The sequence below is a fragment of the Apostichopus japonicus genome, chromosome 17 (assembly GCF_037975245.1).
Source record: "Apostichopus japonicus isolate 1M-3 chromosome 17, ASM3797524v1, whole genome shotgun sequence".
In the NCBI taxonomy this organism is placed as follows: Eukaryota; Metazoa; Echinodermata; class Holothuroidea; order Aspidochirotida; family Stichopodidae; genus Apostichopus; species Apostichopus japonicus.
The window spans coordinates 27,620,828-27,639,730 of NC_092577.1; the positions used below are offsets into that span (position 1 = coordinate 27,620,828).

An 18,903-nucleotide genomic window follows, 5' to 3' on the forward strand; every position below is an offset into this window, starting at 1 on the left:
GAAATCTACTTATGATACCATATGTGTGCATGTTGTATACATCTGTATAACAAGATTATTTTATTCTTGTTTGCGAAGTTTAAGAATGTACCGTTTTGGAATTTAGCGTCAAGTTTATTAATCATGATAGGCCCTTAGTCACACCCGGATGTTAAATAGATAAGTCTTTCACTTTCACTTGTCAGGTGTGACTTTTGTTAATATATATTTATGAAAAACATATTCAGGAACCAAAGAAAGGAAACTTGATTATTTTTAGATGTGAGTCCGCCCCCTGGACTCCCGCCGGGGTTTCTTCCCTGGACCCCATCAGGGCCCAGTAAGGCGGGACTCTAGACCCTGTCCGATAAAGGCTTTGCACCAAGGCGCTAGCAGTGCTACGCACACTCCTTCAGTTTTATCCATGTTCAGTCATTTATGTTCACCCCCTCCCCCCACCACCTCCCAACTTTCAATTGAGATTGACCGACGCACTATCGCCCTATCCAACTCCAGTTTTCCTTACCTCTGCAATCATCTCTCTTCATGTAACGTTTTCAACTCACAGAAGCCCACTCACTCCCTCACATACCCTGTACTGCATCGGCGTATCCTTGATTGAGCAGCTCTTGAGGTTAAAGTACACGTGTAATAGTGCAGCTGGTCGTGGCATCGACAAGTGTACTGTTTACACTGAACAGAAAAAACATATGGAAGCGTTAAAAGGCCGTTGAATGTTAAATGTCAAATTGAATAAGTTAAAAGTTTTCTGCAAAATAATGAATCGACGATTTGTAATAACTTATTTAACTCTTTGAAATTAATGAATGATCAACCCGTTATTTGTGCTTAATTTTATTATTGTGGCAGTTTGCAGTTCAAATTTCAAATACTCGATTACATAAAATGGCAAAAATATAAAACTGTTAGCTTCTAAATGAAAATAAAATAAAACTGTTAGCAAACTGCTTATCCACTAGAGAGCCTAAATGAGCGAGTACATTTGGCTCTTTACACAAATTTTTTGAAATGTATACCAGTGACAGGTGAATAATTCGCCCTTCAATTACAATTTTTTAAGCTATCTTAACTCCAAAATATATTAATTCTACAATAAATGCATTAAATGCATGTTAAGATCAATAACAGCAGAAAATTGCTCACAACTTATATGAAATATTTAGATGGTGCCTTCGCGCTTCCATAGAATTGTGTTACAAACTGTTTGCATGCAACGTGTTAGTACGTTGCGTAGGCTATGTTAAGTTAATAAGTGTGAAATTGTGTACTGAGCTACGACAACGTATCATATATTCCCTGAAGTAACTTTCTAAACTAGTCAGAAGAATGGAAATGAGAGGTTTACGTATATGCCTTCTAAATGTTGGCTTCCTCTTCGTATTCAGTATATTTTGTGGTGACCTATGTGAGGCAGAGGTTGACATTAAGCAGTATGACTTCAGTCCTGCCACTCTGAGTGCTTCAATCAAGAAGAGCGCTCATTTCGTGTTGATGTATGGCACTCCTGAAACGTGAGTATATAGGGAGCCAGTGTGCCCTTGGCCAAATGAACAGGCCTATGCTAAATATTGCTGGACAGTCGTCGTTAATTATGGCTAAATTACACATTGTAGCAGACAACTTCATGCCCAAGAGGTTCTGTGTCAAAAGTCTGGCACAGCGAATAAACCCCTTAAACAATTTAACCAAGGCAGTTAAATTCTTCCAGAGCTGCTGGCAGTGTTATAAATGGGTGTCTGGATATGGATTTAGTTATTTATGTTTCATCTTTTTCTGTGCAGGAGGAAGTGGTTAAATCATCACCATGATAAACATCATGTTTGATTGAGACATTAATTGCATGGATTTGACACATGTTTCATTACTAGTAATTATCCCCAAAAAATTCTAGTTTGAATAAGGAAGGGAGAACATACACACAATATGTAAACCTTTGAAATATTGCTTAACAGGTGTTTGTATCACATTTTCAACTTGTTGATTCCTTGTAATTCATGTTGGTAGGCATGGCATGCATTCATGCTACTGTTTGTACAGTGATGACATCCATCATTGACAAGAATAATCCATCAACAGGTAATGGATGGTTCTTTTCAAACCGTCATATTACACAGAGGTGATCAAAAATAATAATTTATGGATGTTGCCGCACTCACATTTTCCAACTTAATTCATCATTTTATTTTTGAGTTAAAATGTTGAGCAAAGTTGCAATTACTCAAACTAAAAGTTAATTGAACTTACAGTAGGCACTGTGGCATCGTTTTCAAAAGTTTCTGAATTGTGTTTGATGAATTTGGATCCATTCTTAAACTTTTGTCGCCCTAACACTTTGTCATGTCAGTATTAAGCAGGTTGCAAAACTATGTACAGAGTTATTAACATACATAAGACAATCAAGAAAATTTATCAAAGTCAGCTACCCTAGATAGCAGCTTAGAGCATTAAATGAAAGTTGCTGCTATCAATTTACACTTTAACATGATTGTAGTAGGCCACTGGAAATATACATAATGAGTAACATTTCTTTCGAAAGACATTGCAGTTTGTATAGATACTGTACATGGCAGTTTGTATCTAGATTCTGTACATTGCAGTTAGGGTTATGGTTAGGAAAGTTTAAAGCTTGTGAAAGCATGCACTGAGTATGGGGGATAATAATCTGATCTCTTTGTGACGAACAGTCAGTTTTTTTGTCTAACAAGTAAGATCTTTTATAAACTTTAGAGGCCCACTGACTGTAAAGTAAGATTACCTTTATTTCAGATGTCAAGACTGTGAAGCAGCTAGGAATCTCTTCCATGAGTTAATGCAGATTTACAACACAGCAGAGCAGCCAACAGTAACAATAGCAGAGGTAATATACCTTCATTGTCCTACAGGGTTAGCAGATATATGAAATACACCCACGCAAAAAATCCACAATTGTCCTTTGAAAATCCATTGAGACCTTTGAGGCTTGGATTTTTGTTACTCTGAAATGTGAAAAGCTTGGCAAAATGCTAAGGCAGAGAAAAACTTTTAAAGTAGCAAAGAAAAAATGCCAAGGCTTTGCCGTGGTGTATTTTCCACTGACAATTGTTTGGTCAAAATTTAGCAGATTGTCCTGAGACAAAAAGAGTGTGATGGTATACAGTAAATTCATGGTGGTAAGGGCATATTCATTCAAGGAGTACTATAAGAGTTGAGTGCTACAAGGGAGCACGTCACATGACCCTCCGTGGTTTCAGTGGTAGCTGGGATGAAGATCTTCCTGATTTAGCTGTTTAGCTCAATCCTTTAGCAGTGTGATTTCACATGGAAGGAACGACCAAAATCCACCGTAAATGGAGAGAAATATTCATGTAATGGTCAGTAGTTAAACGCCCAAAGTTTCCCTAATTTTGCACATGTGTTTACTCTATAAGTCCGCTTAATGGGTGAAATAAACCGTGAAAGTGTCTCATAATATTACAATTTTAATTGATGTTTCCTTGTGGGAATTTTGGCTTTGTAGAAAAAAATCTCTACTGACAAAGTGGTTACAATTTGACTAACAAACACAACAACTACAGTGTCTACCAGTGCAGCTACATATGTCTAACACTGTACGCAAATTTAGGGGACAAGAGAATTATTTCCGTATTCTACAATACAGTATTGATCCTTGCATTGGACAATTTTAACAACCTTTGTACATTCCTAAGGATTCTTAATCGCCAAATTGCTTGGAAATTTTTGCTTGTATGTCAAGGTACGTGCAAATATTGTACCGTCACTACTTGACTGACTGTAATATGCAGATTACTGCCACTAAATCTAGAACACTGTTACCATGGAAAGTCTTTGTCATGGTAAGTATAAATAGGAACAAGCAGCAAGGTGACTACAGCATGTCTGCTGCATAGCATTAATACTACCACAGTGTTGTGTGAGCAAAGAGAGACACCAGAGAGAGAGAGAGGTGTGACAAAAATATACAGACTGTAATTGGTGACTTCATGATTTATTGAAAGGTATGCTTGCTGATCTGCAACCTCTACACTAAGTATTAACTTTTTACACATTGGTATTAACTAGTACTCCAAAACTACTGTAAACTTGTATCATGTAAACATCTACATACTGTATATTGGAATGGACTACATAGTCAATCTACTATATCTGACTTGCAAAAGATAACATGTACAACTTTTGATATATATTTTTGGTAAGGACCAAACATGACCCGGACAGGAAGTTACTCTGTCCTCTTGGGTGTACTCTCTCCAAAGAAACAGAGGCAGGGCCACTGAGAAAACAAGACTGTGATGTCACCAATGACATCATACTGAAGGTTACTTTCTTGGTAGGGATCTGTGTAGATAGATATAAGATGCACAGATGGGTGTAGGGTTTTTGTTGTAGAGAGTTACTGTGGAGGTCATAGTGTAATTGTTCTACTGGGACTTAGAAGTTGGGAAAGTATATTATTTTGATGAATAATGTTTAGGCTAATAAATAGAAACTGTAATCTTTCTGGGAAGTGTGATGTGGGAGGACTTCCTCTCTGAGTTCCTAGCTTTTAAGAGTGAACCTACTGTAGGGTAAGGGGATGGGGTAAAGTGAACCTAGAGTAAGGGATGGGGTAAAGTGAACCTAGGGTAAGGGGATGGGGTAAAGTGAACCTAAGTGAAGGGATGGGGTAAAGTGAACCCAGAGGGTAAGGGGATGTGGTAAAGTGAACCCAGAGGGTAAGGGGATGGGGTAAAGTGAACCCAGAGGGTAAGGGGATGGGGTAAAGTGAACCCAGAGGGTAAGGGGATGGGGTAAAGTGAACCCAGAGGGTAAGGGGATGGGGTAAAGTGAACTCAGAGGGTAAGGGGATGGGGTAAAGTGAACCTAGGGTAAGGGGATGGGGTAAAGTGAACCTAGGGTAAGGGGATGGGGTAAAGTGAACCTAGGGTAAGGGGATGGGGTAAAGTGAACCTAGGGTAAGGGGATGGGGTAAAGTGAACCCAGAGGGTAAGAGGATGGGGTAAAGTGAACCTAGGGTAAGGGGATGGGATAAAGTGAACCTAGGGTAAGGGGATGGGGTATCTCTCTGTAACATATTCTCAGTTATAATACCAACACTGTAACGATGAATGTTATTTCCAGGTGTATAGATTGCATGGTGGAAGAGGTAACGTTATAAACACTCAACTGATTTTTCCTTTTATGGAAGTATTTGACTAGACTGTTGTTAGCATTACTAATCCATAAATAACCCTCATTGCTGTTTGACCTTTGACCTGTTATGGTAGACTGAATAATATGAGTGATATTCCTTTCTTCTTTCAGTTGGATTGCAGCCAAGACATAGAGTTCTGTACAAACCTTGATATAAACTCATTCCCAGAATTCCACTTCTTCCCAGCTGGGGAAGGCAAGAAAGTGAAATATATTGGAGATGCAATTAAAGATGATATCGTGCAGTTTATTACTGAGCAGAATAATGCTGGGGTGAGTAACAGAAGTTTGTTTCTGTTGGTGCATATAATCGACCTTTGAACTGTAGGAATCTATCAGTAGCATCAGGACTCTAACTGGTATCCAAGGTCTTGTAATTGTATGTTAATTAACAAGGATTTAGGGAGAATCCTTCCATTTATTTTGTTCAGGAATGGGTCATACTTCCATCAGCCCCTCTCCCCCCCCCCCCACATCTTGAAGAATCAGTAGAAAGTAGGATACTATTATATAGTTACCATTTAAGCATGATTCTGTATAGCTTCAATAAGACAGAACATGTAGTGAGTAGTACTGTACATGTAGCGAGTAGTACTGTACATGTAGCGAGTAGTACTGTACATGTAGCGAGTAGTACTGTACATGTAGCGAGTAGTACTGTACATGTAGCGAGTAGTACTGTACATGTAGCGAGTAGTACTGTACATGTAGCGAGTAGTACTGTACATGTAGTGAGTAGTACTGTACATGTAGTGAGTAGTACTGTACATGTAGTGAGTAGTACTGTACATGTAGTGAGTAGTACTGTACATGTAGTGAGTAGTACTGTACATGTAGCGAGTAGTACTGTACATGTAGCGAGTAGTACTGTACATGTAGCGAGTAGTACTGTACATGTAGCGAGTAGTACTGTACATGTAGCGAGTAGTACTGTACATGTAGCGAGTAGTACTGTACATGTAGCGAGTAGTACTGTACATGTAGCGAGTAGTACTGTACATGTAGCGAGTAGTACTGTACATGTAGCGAGTAGTACTGTACATGTAGCGAGTAGTACTGTACATGTAGCGAGTAGTACTGTACATGTAGTGAGTAGTACTGTACATGTAGCGAGTAGTACTGTACATGTAGTGAGTAGTACTGTACATGTAGCGAGTAGTACTGTACATGTAGCGAGTAGTACTGTACATGTAGCGAGTACATGTAGCGAGTAGTACTGTACCGTGACTTTAACTTATACATCTGTCATTTACAGGAAGCAGTTATTGGTAAAGATGGCCTTTACGAACTGACCAAGGATACATTCAAGTCTTTTATTGCGGAAGGAAACCATTTCATCAAATTTTACGCTCCCTGGTGCGGTCATTGCAAGAAACTTGCCCCTACGTGGGATGAGCTGGCTAAAGATACTCAGAGTGAAGATGTGAAAATATCAAAGGCAAGATTTTGAATCTAAGACATTGTAGAGCGCCACCACTGTCGGCATGTAGGCTGATCATTAATTGATCAACTTCAATTCTATGTATTGGACAATCTTGGTCCAAATGATGCAGAGTTGACAGTATGTGGGTGTAAGCTGTTGTGCAAGTATGCCGCAAGTGTTGTCCATGCAATTTATAGAGTTGAGAGTATGTGGGTGTGTGAGCTGTTGTGCTAGTATGCTGCAGGTGTTGTCCATGCAATGTATAGAGTTGAGAGTATGTGGGTATGTAAGCTGTTGTGCAAGTATGCTGCAAGTGTTGTCCATGCAATGCATAGAGTTGAGAGTATGTGGGTGTGTGAGCTGTTGTGCAAGTATGCTGCAAATGTTGTCCATGCAATGTATAGAGTTGAGAGTATGTGGGTGTGTGAGCTGTTGTGCAAGTATGCTGCAAGTGTTGTCCATGCAATGCATAGAGTTGAGAGTGTGTGGGTGTGTGACTGTTGTGCAAGTATGCTGCAAGTGTTGTCCATGCAATGCGTAGAGTTGAGAGTATGTGGGTGTGTGAGCTGTTGTGCAAGTATGCTGCAAGTGTTGTCCATGCAATGCATAGAGTTGAGAGTGTGTGGGCGTGTGACTGTTGTGCAAGTATGCTGCAAGTGTTGTCCATACAATGTATAGAGTTGAGAGTATGTGGGTGTGTGAGCTGTTGTGCAAGTATGCTGCAAGTGTTGTCCATGCAATGCATAGAGTTGAGAGTGTGTGGGTGTGTGAGCTGTTGTGCAAGTATGCTGCAAGTGTTGTCCATGCAATGTATAGAGTTGAGAGTGTGTGGGTGTGTGACTGTTGTGCAAGTATGCTGCAAGTGTTGTCCATGCAATGCGTAGAGTTGAGAGTATGTGGGTGTGTGAGCTGTTGTTCAAGTATGCTGCAAGTGTTGTCCATGCAATGTATAGAGGTGAGAGTATGTGGGTGTGTGAGCTGTTGTGCTAGTATGCTGCAAGTGTTGTCCATGCAATGTATAGAGTTGAGAGTATGAGAGTATGTGGGTGTGTAAGCTGTTGTGCAAGTATGCTGCAAGTGTTGTCCATGCAATGCATAGAGTTGAGAGTGTGTGGGTGTGTGACTGTTGTGCAAGTATGCTGCAAGTGTTTTTCATGCAATGTATAGAGTTGAGAGTATGTGGGTGTGTGAGCTGTTGTGCAAGTATGCTGCAAGTGTTGTCCATGCAATGCATAGAGTTGAGAGTGTGTGGGTGTGTGACTGTTGTGCAAGTATGCTGCAAGTGTTTTTCATGCAATGTATAGAGTTGAGAGTATGTGGGTGTGTGAGCTGTTGTGCAAGTATGCTGCAAGTGTTGTCCATGCAATGCATAGAGTTGAGAGTGTGTGGGTGTGTGACTGTTGTGCAAGTATGCTGCAAGTGTTGTCCGTGCAATGTATAGAGTTGAGAGTATGTGGGTGTGTGACTGTTGTTCAAGTATGCTGCAAGTGTTGTCCATGCAAAGTATAGAGTTGAGAGTATTTGCCATGGCAAGAGTTTTATGTTTGACCCCTATCCTCTATTCCTGTTTTGCTCTGCAGGGTACATGGCTAGTCTTTGTACCTCTTGATAATGATCAAATGTTTCTTTTTGGTCGGTTCCCATCTTTAGGTTGATTGTACAGCTCATCAAGAGGTCTGTAAGGAATATGGAGTCAGAGGTTACCCAACTCTCAAGTTCTTTGGTTCAGGTGAAGAGGTAAGTGTTCAAAGGTTATGCTTTGAGTCTTAAATTTGAAACATAAATGGTAGTAAGTGAGAGTAAAACCTGCAAGCATGGTTTTCAATTTAAAGTAACTAAAGTACTTACTTTAATTGCATGGACCTAGAACTTGTGAAGTAATCCCTACAGGTCCCAAATAGTGCAAGATTTGCTGATTACTAGATGTTACGACTACATATTAATAATATTAACTGTGTACTTGCAAACTCAGAGATTGAAAGGTACTGGTAAAATCAAAGCTAACCATGTGGGATAATTGATAAATCCCCATCCAGCCTTCCCCCTTCCTTCCTTCCTATCTACTGCTTTCAAGAGGTGGAATTAGATAAGAGCCCCTCCTGTGGCTTCTGTGCCAGTGATCACATCGAGCAATGATAGCTTAAAAATTCCCTAAAGTCTGGTCCATATCTTGTAGATTTTTCGTCAGCACCTTTTTTGCATGTTCAATGGAAATATATCCATCTATGATTACAACAAATAATGTAACGTTTGTTTGTCATTAGAGATGGACTATAAAGTCGACTGCAACAAGAATAAAACTCTACTTTTCTGAATTGATCTTAAGTAGTTTGGATGATTCCATTTGAATCCTCAAACCTGTTTTAATACATAAATGATTAAATTTGCAAAGACTAGCTTTTTCTTCAATTCTCAAGGTGACCAGTTACTCAGGAGCTAGGAGTCTGGATGCTTTAAAAACGTTTGTTAAAGAGGAAGTAGCCAAAAGAAATGCACCAGCAGCTGAGGAAGAAGAACCAGTGGAAGAAGAAGCTAAGGTTTGGCAGACTACTGTAGTCATCACAGATGACAACTCTTTGTTGACTACTTTAAATAAGTATTTGCACGGGTTATCCGGGTACCTGGGTACCCGCCCGACGGGATACTACCCGGTTCCTAATTTAATACCCGAATCCTAAGCAAAGTGTTATTTTATTATTTTTTTTTGCAAACCGATGGTTAGGCAGATTTCCCATTGACTTAGTGTGGTATTAGGCTACCATGTGGTCGAAGATAACAGCAATAACGAAAGTATTCCATGGATATCTTATAACTGCGTCACAATTTCAGCAAATAAACAGAACGTTAGGCTAGATTACCCATATTTGTACCTGAAACCATTGTCGGTAGAGAATATAATTCATATATTATAGCATTCAATATGTAATTTCTTGAAAATAGTGGTACATAGTTTTTTCCGGGTACCCGGATACCCGACGGGTAACGGCTCTCGTGTACCCAGGTCCCAATTTTTGTACCCATGTAAACACTACTGTAAATGTAGGACTTTTGCGACAGAGTTGAAAACTAAATAGGCAATACTCTATCATATCAGATTCATATTGATTCTATGACAAATTGTAGTCTTAAAACTGCAAATAAACCATACTGTACAAAGTTTGTGCTGTTAACAAAAGTGGACTGTTTGAAGTGTTTTTCATAGTTATAAACTTTGTTGTCATTTGTTTTATAACTGTGCACTAGAGCTTAAGAGAAAATGGAATAATCCCTAGGGCCAGGACTGAAGCTGAAATATTTTGACAAACTTTGTAGTATTGAAAAATACCTGTGAAACTTTGAGTTGAATTAAAGAGTTTTCTAATACAAGTGATGATCAGTTTTATTACAATGTGTGCAATCTGGTTCTAAGATGCCATCACATTAGGTTCATAATAACTGTGGTAAACTGTGTTAACCAGAGCAACACCAACAATTGGTTTTCTGTAATGAACCATATAGCAGCAATCTTCAGTGTCTCCATGGTGACAAGATACTCTGTACAAATAGAGGGCAGCAAAACTTGGAAAGGTAAAAAGTGTTGTAAGTCTGTGCTTTTGTGTGATCCCATGTAGCTGGTTGTTGTATTAATTCTACCAGCCTTGACATGGTGTAACTGGTAAACCCAATCAGGTTTATATATCTGCTAATGTTGTCCATTTGTCTATTGAGAAGAAAACTTGGATATAATGAAACTATTTTTTCCCCCATCTTTTAGGGCCCAGTACGAGAACTTACAGATAAGAACTTTGCCGAAGTAACTAACTCTGGGCATACTTTTGTCAAGTTTTATGCTCCATGGTGAGTACTATAAAGAATAAATGCCTCCTTGATGTATATGTTCTATAAAATGCAAAATGTTCTAGTCTGTTATAATGGATCCCACGATTTGATTATTAGGAGCAACAGAATAGGAAAGCTGTGAAGCGGAGGTGTTGGCAGTGTGGTGGGGGGATGGGTCGGGGGTGGGGGATGGGTCGGGTGGGGGTGGTGGGGATGGGGTGGTGGGGGGATGGAGTGGGGAGAGCCTTGGACACAATACACTACAACATCCCTGAAACACTTCACAAAATTGTCACCATCACCAAAGAACCTCAAAGACGGTTGTTAACATGTAATGTTGTAGGCTTTGCATTTGAAGCAGTGACCTCCTTGGTGTGGATGGAAGTACCTACTCAGAGCTACAACCAGTTGAAAGTTTTGATGGGAGGATTTTAAAGGTGGGTTCCTTTGTTGACTGTAGATACTGATCGCTCGTATTACAGTATTAGGCTCTTAATAGTTCTTCCATTGCAAAACTTCAATACATTTTCATCTTGGTGTCACGCAGTGATCATTTATAGCCAGACAGCCAAGTTAATATTGTATACAATTCAACACAAGCTTTTGGTATATGTTGAAACCTAAAGTAATATTACCTTCATATTTTTAATTTCTTTTAATCGTAGGTGTGGTCACTGTAAGCGCCTCGCTCCAACCTGGGAGGAGCTTGCCAGCTCGGTATCTGACATGGAGGGGGTTACTATTGCTAAGGTTGATTGCACCCTTAACAAAGAGATATGTTCAGAGAATGGGGTATGTAACTTAATAACTTGTATGCATTGCTATCTAATGGGGTATGTAACTAAATGACTTGTATGTATTGCTATCTAATGGGGTATGTAACTAAATGACTTGTATGTATTGCTATCTAATGGGGTATGTAACTAAATGACTTGTATGTATTGCTATCTAATGGGGTATGTAACTAAATAACTTGTATGCATTGCTATCTAATGGGGTATGTAACTAAATAACTTGTATGTATTGCTATCTAATGGGGTATGTAACTAAATGACTTGTATGCATTGCTATCTAATGGGGTATGTAGCTTAATAACTTGTATGCATTGCTATCTAATGGGGTATGTAACTAAATAACATGTATGCATTGCTATCTAATGGGGTATGTAACTAAATGACTTGTATGTATTGCTATCTAATGGGGTATGTAGCTTAATAACTTGTATGCATTGCTATCTAATGGGGTATGTAACTAAATGACTTGTATGTATTGCTATCTAAGGGGTATGTAACTAAATGACTTGTATGCATTGCTATCTAATGGGGTATGTAGCTTAATAACTTGTATGCATTGCTATCTAATGGGGTATGTAACTAAATAACATGTATGCATTGCTATCTAATGGGGTATGTAACTAAATGACTTGTATGTATTGCTATCTAATGGGGTATGTAGCTTAATGACTTGTATGCATTGCTATCTAATGGGGTATGTAACTAAATGACTTGTATGTATTGCTATCTAAGGGGTATGTAACTAAATAACTTGTATGCATTGCTATCTAATGGGGTATGTAGCTTAATAACTTGTATGCATTGCTATCTAATGGGGTATGTAACTAAATAACTTGTATGTATTGCTATCTAATGGGGTATGTAACTAAATGACTTGTATGTATTGCTATCTAAGGGGTATGTAACTAAATAACTTGTATGCATTGCTATCTAATGGGGTATGTAGCTTAATAACTTGTATGCATTGCTATCTAATGGGGTATGTAACTAAATAACTTGTATGTATTGCTATCTAATGGGGTATGTAACTAAATAACTTGTATGCATTGCTATCTAATGGGGTATGTAGCTTAATAACTTGTATGCATTGCTATCTAATGGGGTATGTAACTAAATGACTTGTATGTATTGCTATCTAATGGGGTATGTAGCTTAATAACTTGTATGCATTGCTATCTAATGGGGTATGTAACTAAATGACTTGTATGTATTGCTATCTAATGGGGTATGTAACTAAATAACTTGTATGCATTGCTATCTAATGGGGTATGTAACTAAATGACTTGTATGCATTGCTATCTAATGGGGTATGTAATGAAATAACTTGTATGTATTGCTATCTAATGGGGTATGTAACTAAATAACTTGTATGTATTGCTATCTAATGGGGTATGTAACTAAATAACTTGTATGCATTGCTATCTAATGGGGTATGTAACTAAATAACTTGTATGCATTGCTATCTAATGGGGCATGTAACTAAATAACTTGTATGCATTGCTGTCTAATGGGGCATGTAACTAAATAACTTGTATGCATTGCTATCTAATGGGGCATGTAACTAAATAACTTGTATGCATTGCTATCTAATGGGGTATGTAACTAAATAACTTGTATGCATTGCTATCTAATGGGGTATGTAACTAAATAACTTGTATGCATTGCTATCTATGGTGCTCAAAGTAGCTAGAGCTAATGCCAAAGTGTTTCTTTACTTGGTATGACCAAATTTAGCCTCAAACATTTTTCACACAAGCAGTGAGTGTCCAACCAGGAGAGGAATGTGAATTTTGAACATGATACGGAAGAGCGTAAAAATACACATACGTATACCCAGAACTACATACAAATACACATACATACAGAACGCTAATACAAATACAAATAATATGTACCGGACAACATATAAATACACACAATTATACACATGATGTAGGAACAGTATACAAATGTGATGAAAAACAGCATATTAAGACCATCAAAACCTGATTTCACCTAATATACAAAGTGAAGGTTTTGATTAAGATGATCAGGTTTACAAAGCCAACAACATATATAACAAATAGAAATGAAAAGAAATTTGGCCATTGCAACAGATTTATGGTTTTTCTTTTTGGCAGGTCCGAGGTTATCCAACGCTCTTCCTATTTAAGGATGGTAAACGAGAGGAAAAATACAGCAAAGGTCGTGACCTTGAGTCTTTGAAGTCCTACTTGACCGGTCAGTTCAAAAAGGACGAACTTTAAAGAGTCTTTCACTTTAAAAAGAGTTGGTGTTGGATGGTGGTAGAATTATTCTGTCTTCAAATGACAAGTTAAACTTGCAGACCTCTTTTCTACTTTAAGGAAAATAAGAAATAATTAAATAATTGCAATGCTAAGTCTGCAAATACAGAAAGTTCAGTTGAGGTCAAAACCTTGAATTTCAAAGTATTCTTTGTCAATTTTTGCAGTCATTTCGTAACGGCAGACACAGCTTAATGTACATTCCATTGCAGAATGTTTGTATCATAGATGTCCCTTTAGTCCATTTTATGTTTTTCGAAAAACAAAATCAAATATCACCAATGAAGAAGCTGGCTACCTCAATGTCAATGCTGAAAGAGGCTTTAATTAGGAGGAGACTATTTAGGGATGAATCAACTATGTCAGATAGTTCCCTGTTTATTTGTGCTGGATGAAACTTTCACTAATATTTTTCCTGTTAACATGTCTAACTCCATTGATGGATGAAGGTGTGTTGGTATAGGTTCAGCTGCTTATAGCCGAGGGTAAAACTCAGTCAACTAGCTCACATGATGATTCCGTCCACTAAGAGTAAATAGTGGCTACTGGTCAGTAGTTTCCTACACTCAAGTGCCTTTAACAGAATGTAATTACTATAATCATGTGGAAAACATCAAATCACACACTGATGGAGCCTTCATGATCAATAACCATCAAATATTTCCAGTTGAATAAAATCTCCAATAAATCTGCAAGTTTGCTTTGAGTTTGCACCATATACACATCAACTGATCACTAAAAACCAGTCTTGTAGTACTCAAAAGGTACACATCAGCTGATCACTAAAAACCACTGTTGTAGTACTCAAAAAGTACTTGCGTAACTTTTCAAGTACTCAGTACTCACATTGGGTGAAGAGTACTAGGATGTCAAAGAACTGGTACTCATCATTTAGTACTAGCACTCGGATACTAAAGTACTTGCAATTGTACTTTATTTGAAGTACTTGGTACTCAATTAGGATAAGTTATTAAGAGGTTCTTATGTGGAAAAAAAAGTTGTTTAAAACTGACATTACATCAGGAAGCCGCATAAGTGTTCAATCCTTTTGGCGTTGCGTTGTATTTCTCTATAAATATACTAAACGCATGTGTTTCCACTCTAGCTGGCCTAAAATATTAGCAAGTACCTTAGGTACAGGTTATAAGTAGAGCTAATGCTTTTTCAGTCCTCCTCCACCACCTTGTTTTATCTTGACTCTGTACTACTCCTCTTTTATTGTTTTGGAAATATACTCAAACTCAAACATTATGAATGCATGAGTGATGTATGTTGCTACAATATGGAATAATTGATACCATTATGATATCTAGTATTTATTAGTCTGACATTCCCTGTGTACAACTCTAGAAGTTATTTGCTGCTGCCAATTTGTCATTCCAATATCAAAATGAGATTATGAATTTGATAAACAAACTCCAAACAATATCATCACATTCAAACATTCAGGAAATGTTATATGCTAGGTTCTTGTACATCGAGTAATTAATTAGGACTCAAAGAGAATTTGGATGGAAAAGTACCAGAGGAAAAAATTCTCATACTCAGATTATGTAATGTTGTAAACAAACATTGGTTACTCGGATCCCTAAAAGCAGTGCTTGGACTTTGGTACTCTGAACCTCAAATACTCAAAAGGACTTGGTACTCAGATCAAAGTTCTAGAGTACAACACTGCCAAAGGCCCCCCTCACAAAAACACTTAGCGCTGAAAAATCTTTATTTCTACGGTACGTGGTAAATGCATTTGATTCTAGTATCATTGCAGCCATAACACCACTTTGTGGACAGCATATTTGATACCTAATATTAGCTGGCCATAACTGGAATTTGATGTTATATGATACTCTTATCAATGCAGTGCTACTATGTGTGGAGGAAATATTTGATACTAGTATCATTGAAGCCATAACACCACTATGTGGACAGCATATTGATACCTAGTATCAGTTGGCCATAACTGGTATTTGATGTTATATGATGCTCTTATCAATGCAGTGCTACTGTATGTGGAAAATGCATTCGATTTTAGAATCATTGCAGCCATTTCACAGTGCTATGTGTAGCAGGCATTTGATGATATACATCATGTTGTCATGACAATGTCATTTTAAGGATGTATGTGATATTGAGAGCTATGTGGTGGATGTATTTGATACTAGTATCATAATAAAATGTTATTTTAAGGATTTATTTGATATTGATAGCTATGTGGTGGATGTATTTGATACTAGTATCAACACAACCATAACACAGCTTTGTGGAGGCGGTATTTGTCACTAGTATTGGATCAGCCATGGCAGCTATGAATTACCACTGCATGGAACTGTAATGTACACAGTGTATTTGTAGTTATTGGTAAATATTGGTAAGTGTCAAGGAAGTCATAACACTGCTCTGTGGGGGTGATATATGTAAGTTGCAATATCTTGCTTGGTGCTACATCTTGCTGTTAGCAACATAAAAATTAAAACAATGAATGGTAATTGCTGGTGCTAATTAGGACATTAGTTTTAGTAGAGCAATGCAGGTAAGCAGAAATGAAAACAAGAAGTGAATCCTTTCTTTTATAGTTTTGCAATGTTTTACAAAGTTTGCAGGTACAGGGATTCAGTTTATATCCTATTTTGTATTACATATGAAACATTGAAGAACACAAATTCAAACTTGAATTTATACGTCTGAGGACTTAAACATCGAATTTGGGTAAACCTATTTGGCTAGATCAATGGTGTTCTAGTAAACTTTTCATTTATTATAAAATTAATTTGCCAGAATGCTATCAAGAAATTGCAATAAATATAATGCTGGGTATTGACATCATCTTGATTGGTTGCTCTTTTCACTAGACCTTATCTGTCCTTCCCTATCCCTCCTCCAACATCCCTCGTTACCATTCACTACCAAATCCAAGAGGACCGTAAGTTACGAGTGGTAAATATGGTGAGAATTATCTTACAACAGTCAAGGCAGAGAATTATTTCTAAGATTCAGTGGCGGAGCTAGGGGTATTGGTCAGGGTGGGCGAGAATGGTCTGTAGGGGCGCTTTCAACACTATCTAAGCGGAGCACCACCACAGGTTGGCGCGTAGCGTACAGAAATTTTTTGAGTAAAGATATACTCCCTTGATCGCCGGAAATGACGCTTTCCGGGCCTTGCTTATTTGCAGATAAACGAAGAATAAATGGGTGTCATCGCCAACAAAATGTGACAAATGTCAATAGGTAGATGAGAGCACAATAAAAAAGTAAATAATCGCGAATAAGTGAAAAGTGGTTCAAAGCTGAAAAGGGCGCCAGCAGTCCATTTGAGTCCGTCAGGGGGGGCATCCGCCCCCCCCTGACTGTATGGACACTCTGCCACTGCTAAGATGAAATATAGCATACATGGTCTATGTGGTGGAGATGGGCAGGTATTGAGGAGACAACACAAATAACCACAACTTCTAAAGTATGGGTATGTGGTGAAGATGGGCAGGTATTGAGGAAACAAATAACAACCACTTCTAAAGTATGGGGTATGTGGTGGAGATTGGCAGGTATTGAGGAGGCAACACAAATAACAACCACTTCTAAAGTATGTGGTGGAGATGGGCAGGTATTGAGGGAACAACACAAATAACATCCACTTCTAAAGTATGGGCTATGTGGTGGAGATTGGCAGGTATTGAGGAGGCAACACAAATAACAACTACTTCTAAAGTATGGGGTATGTGGTGGAGATGGGCAGGTATTGAGGAAACAACACAAATAACAACCACTTCTAAAGTATGGGGTATGTGGTGGAGATGGGCAGGTTTTGAGGAGGCAACACAACTAACCACCACTTCTCAAGTATGGGGTATGTGGTGGATATGGGCAGGTATTGAGGAGGCAACACAATTAACCACCAAATCTCAAGTATGGGGTATGTGGTGGATATGGGCAGGTATTGAGGAGACAACACAAATAACAACCACTTCTAAAGTATGGGGTATGTGGTGGATATGGGCAGGTATTGAGGAGACAACACAAATAACCACCACTTCTAAAGTATGGGGTATGTGGTGGAGATGGGCAGGTATTGAGGAGACAACACAAATAACAACCACTTCTAAAGTATGGGGTATGTGGTGGATATGGGCAGGTATTGAGGAGACAACACAAATAACCACCACTTCTAAAGTATGGGGTATGTGGTGGAGATGGGCAGGTATTGAGGAAACAACACAAATAACAACCTCTTCTAAAGTATGGGGTATGTGGTGGAGATGAGTAGGTGTTGAGGAAACAACACAAATAGCAACCACTTCTAAAGTATGGGGTATGTGGTGGATATGGGCAGGTATTGAGGATACAACACAATTAACCACCACTTCTCAAGTATGGGGTATGTGGTGGAGATGGGCAGGTATTGAGGAGACAACACAAATAACCACCACTTCTCAAGTATGGGGTATGTGGTGGAGATGGGCAGGTTTTGAGGAGGCAACACAAATAACAACCACTTCTAAAGTGTGGGGTATGTGGTGGAGATTGGCAGGTATTGAGGAGACAACACAAATAACAACCACTTCTAAAGTATGGGCTATGTGGTGGAGATGGGCAGGTTTTGAGGAGGCAACACAATTAACCACCACTTCTCAAGTATGGGGTATGTGGTGGATATGGGCAGGTATTGAGGAGACAACACAAATAACAACCACTTCTAAAGTATGGGGTATGTGGTGGAGATGAGTATGTATTGAGGAAACAACACAAATAACAACCACTTCTAAAGTATGGGGTATGTGGTGGATATGGGCAGGTATTGAGGAGACAACACAAATAACCACCACTTCTAAAGTATGGGGTATGTGGTGGAGATGGGCAGGTATTGAGGAGACAACACAAATAACAACCTCTTCTAAAGTATGGGGTATGTGGTGGAGATGAGTAAGTGTTGAGGAAACAACACAAATAGCAACCATTTCTAAAGTATGGGGTATGTGGTGGATATGGGCAGGTATTGAGGAGACAACACAATTAACCACCACTTCTCAAGTATGGGGTATGTGGTGGAGATGGGCAGGTATTGAGGAGACAACACAAATAACCACCACTTCTCAAGTATGGGGTATGTGGTGGAGATTGGCAGGTTTTGAGGAGGCAACACAAATAACAACCACTTCTAAAGTGTGGGGTATGTGGTGGAGATTGGCAGGTATTGAGGAGACAACACAAATAACAACCACTTCTAAAGTATGGGGTATGTGGTGGAGATGAGTAGGTATTGAGGAAACAACACAAATAACAACCACTTCTAAAGTATGGGCTATGTGGTGGAGATTGGCAGGTATTGAGGAGGCAACACAAATAACAACTACTTCTAAAGTATGGGGTATGTGGTGGAGATGTGCAGGTATTGAGGAAA

General features: G+C 38.7%; 2 protein-coding genes and 1 long non-coding RNA gene across 3 annotated transcripts in view; 1 reads left to right on the forward strand and 2 right to left on the reverse strand.

Annotated features, from left to right (window-relative positions):
• LOC139984363 (protein DVR-1 homolog) overlaps positions 1–626 on the reverse strand; it is a 65,203-nt gene extending 64,577 nt beyond the window's left edge. The window contains exon 1 of the mRNA XM_071998248.1: positions 506–626. Within this exon, the coding sequence (XP_071854349.1) occupies positions 506–527 (22 nt within the window). The 5' untranslated portion in view covers positions 528–626. The remainder of the gene's footprint in view (positions 1–505) is intronic.
• A 608-nt stretch (positions 627–1,234) lies between these two features.
• On the forward strand, positions 1,235–15,071 carry LOC139984056 (thioredoxin domain-containing protein 5-like). Its single transcript, XM_071997724.1, has 9 exons — positions 1,235–1,511; positions 2,767–2,857; positions 5,302–5,463; positions 6,446–6,628; positions 8,264–8,350; positions 9,031–9,150; positions 10,368–10,450; positions 11,098–11,224; positions 13,347–15,071. Exons 1-9 carry the CDS (start codon positions 1,327–1,329, stop codon positions 13,470–13,472), a joined length of 1,164 nt encoding a protein of 387 aa, XP_071853825.1. The 5' UTR covers positions 1,235–1,326; the 3' UTR covers positions 13,473–15,071.
• LOC139984057 (uncharacterized) lies at positions 15,068–17,005 on the reverse strand. The gene is made up of 2 exons (XR_011798917.1): positions 15,452–17,005; positions 15,068–15,314 (listed from the first exon to the last, which is right to left on the reverse strand). It is a non-coding gene; the product is annotated as an uncharacterized lncRNA (long non-coding RNA).
• Positions 17,006–18,903: the final 1,898 nt, after the last annotated feature.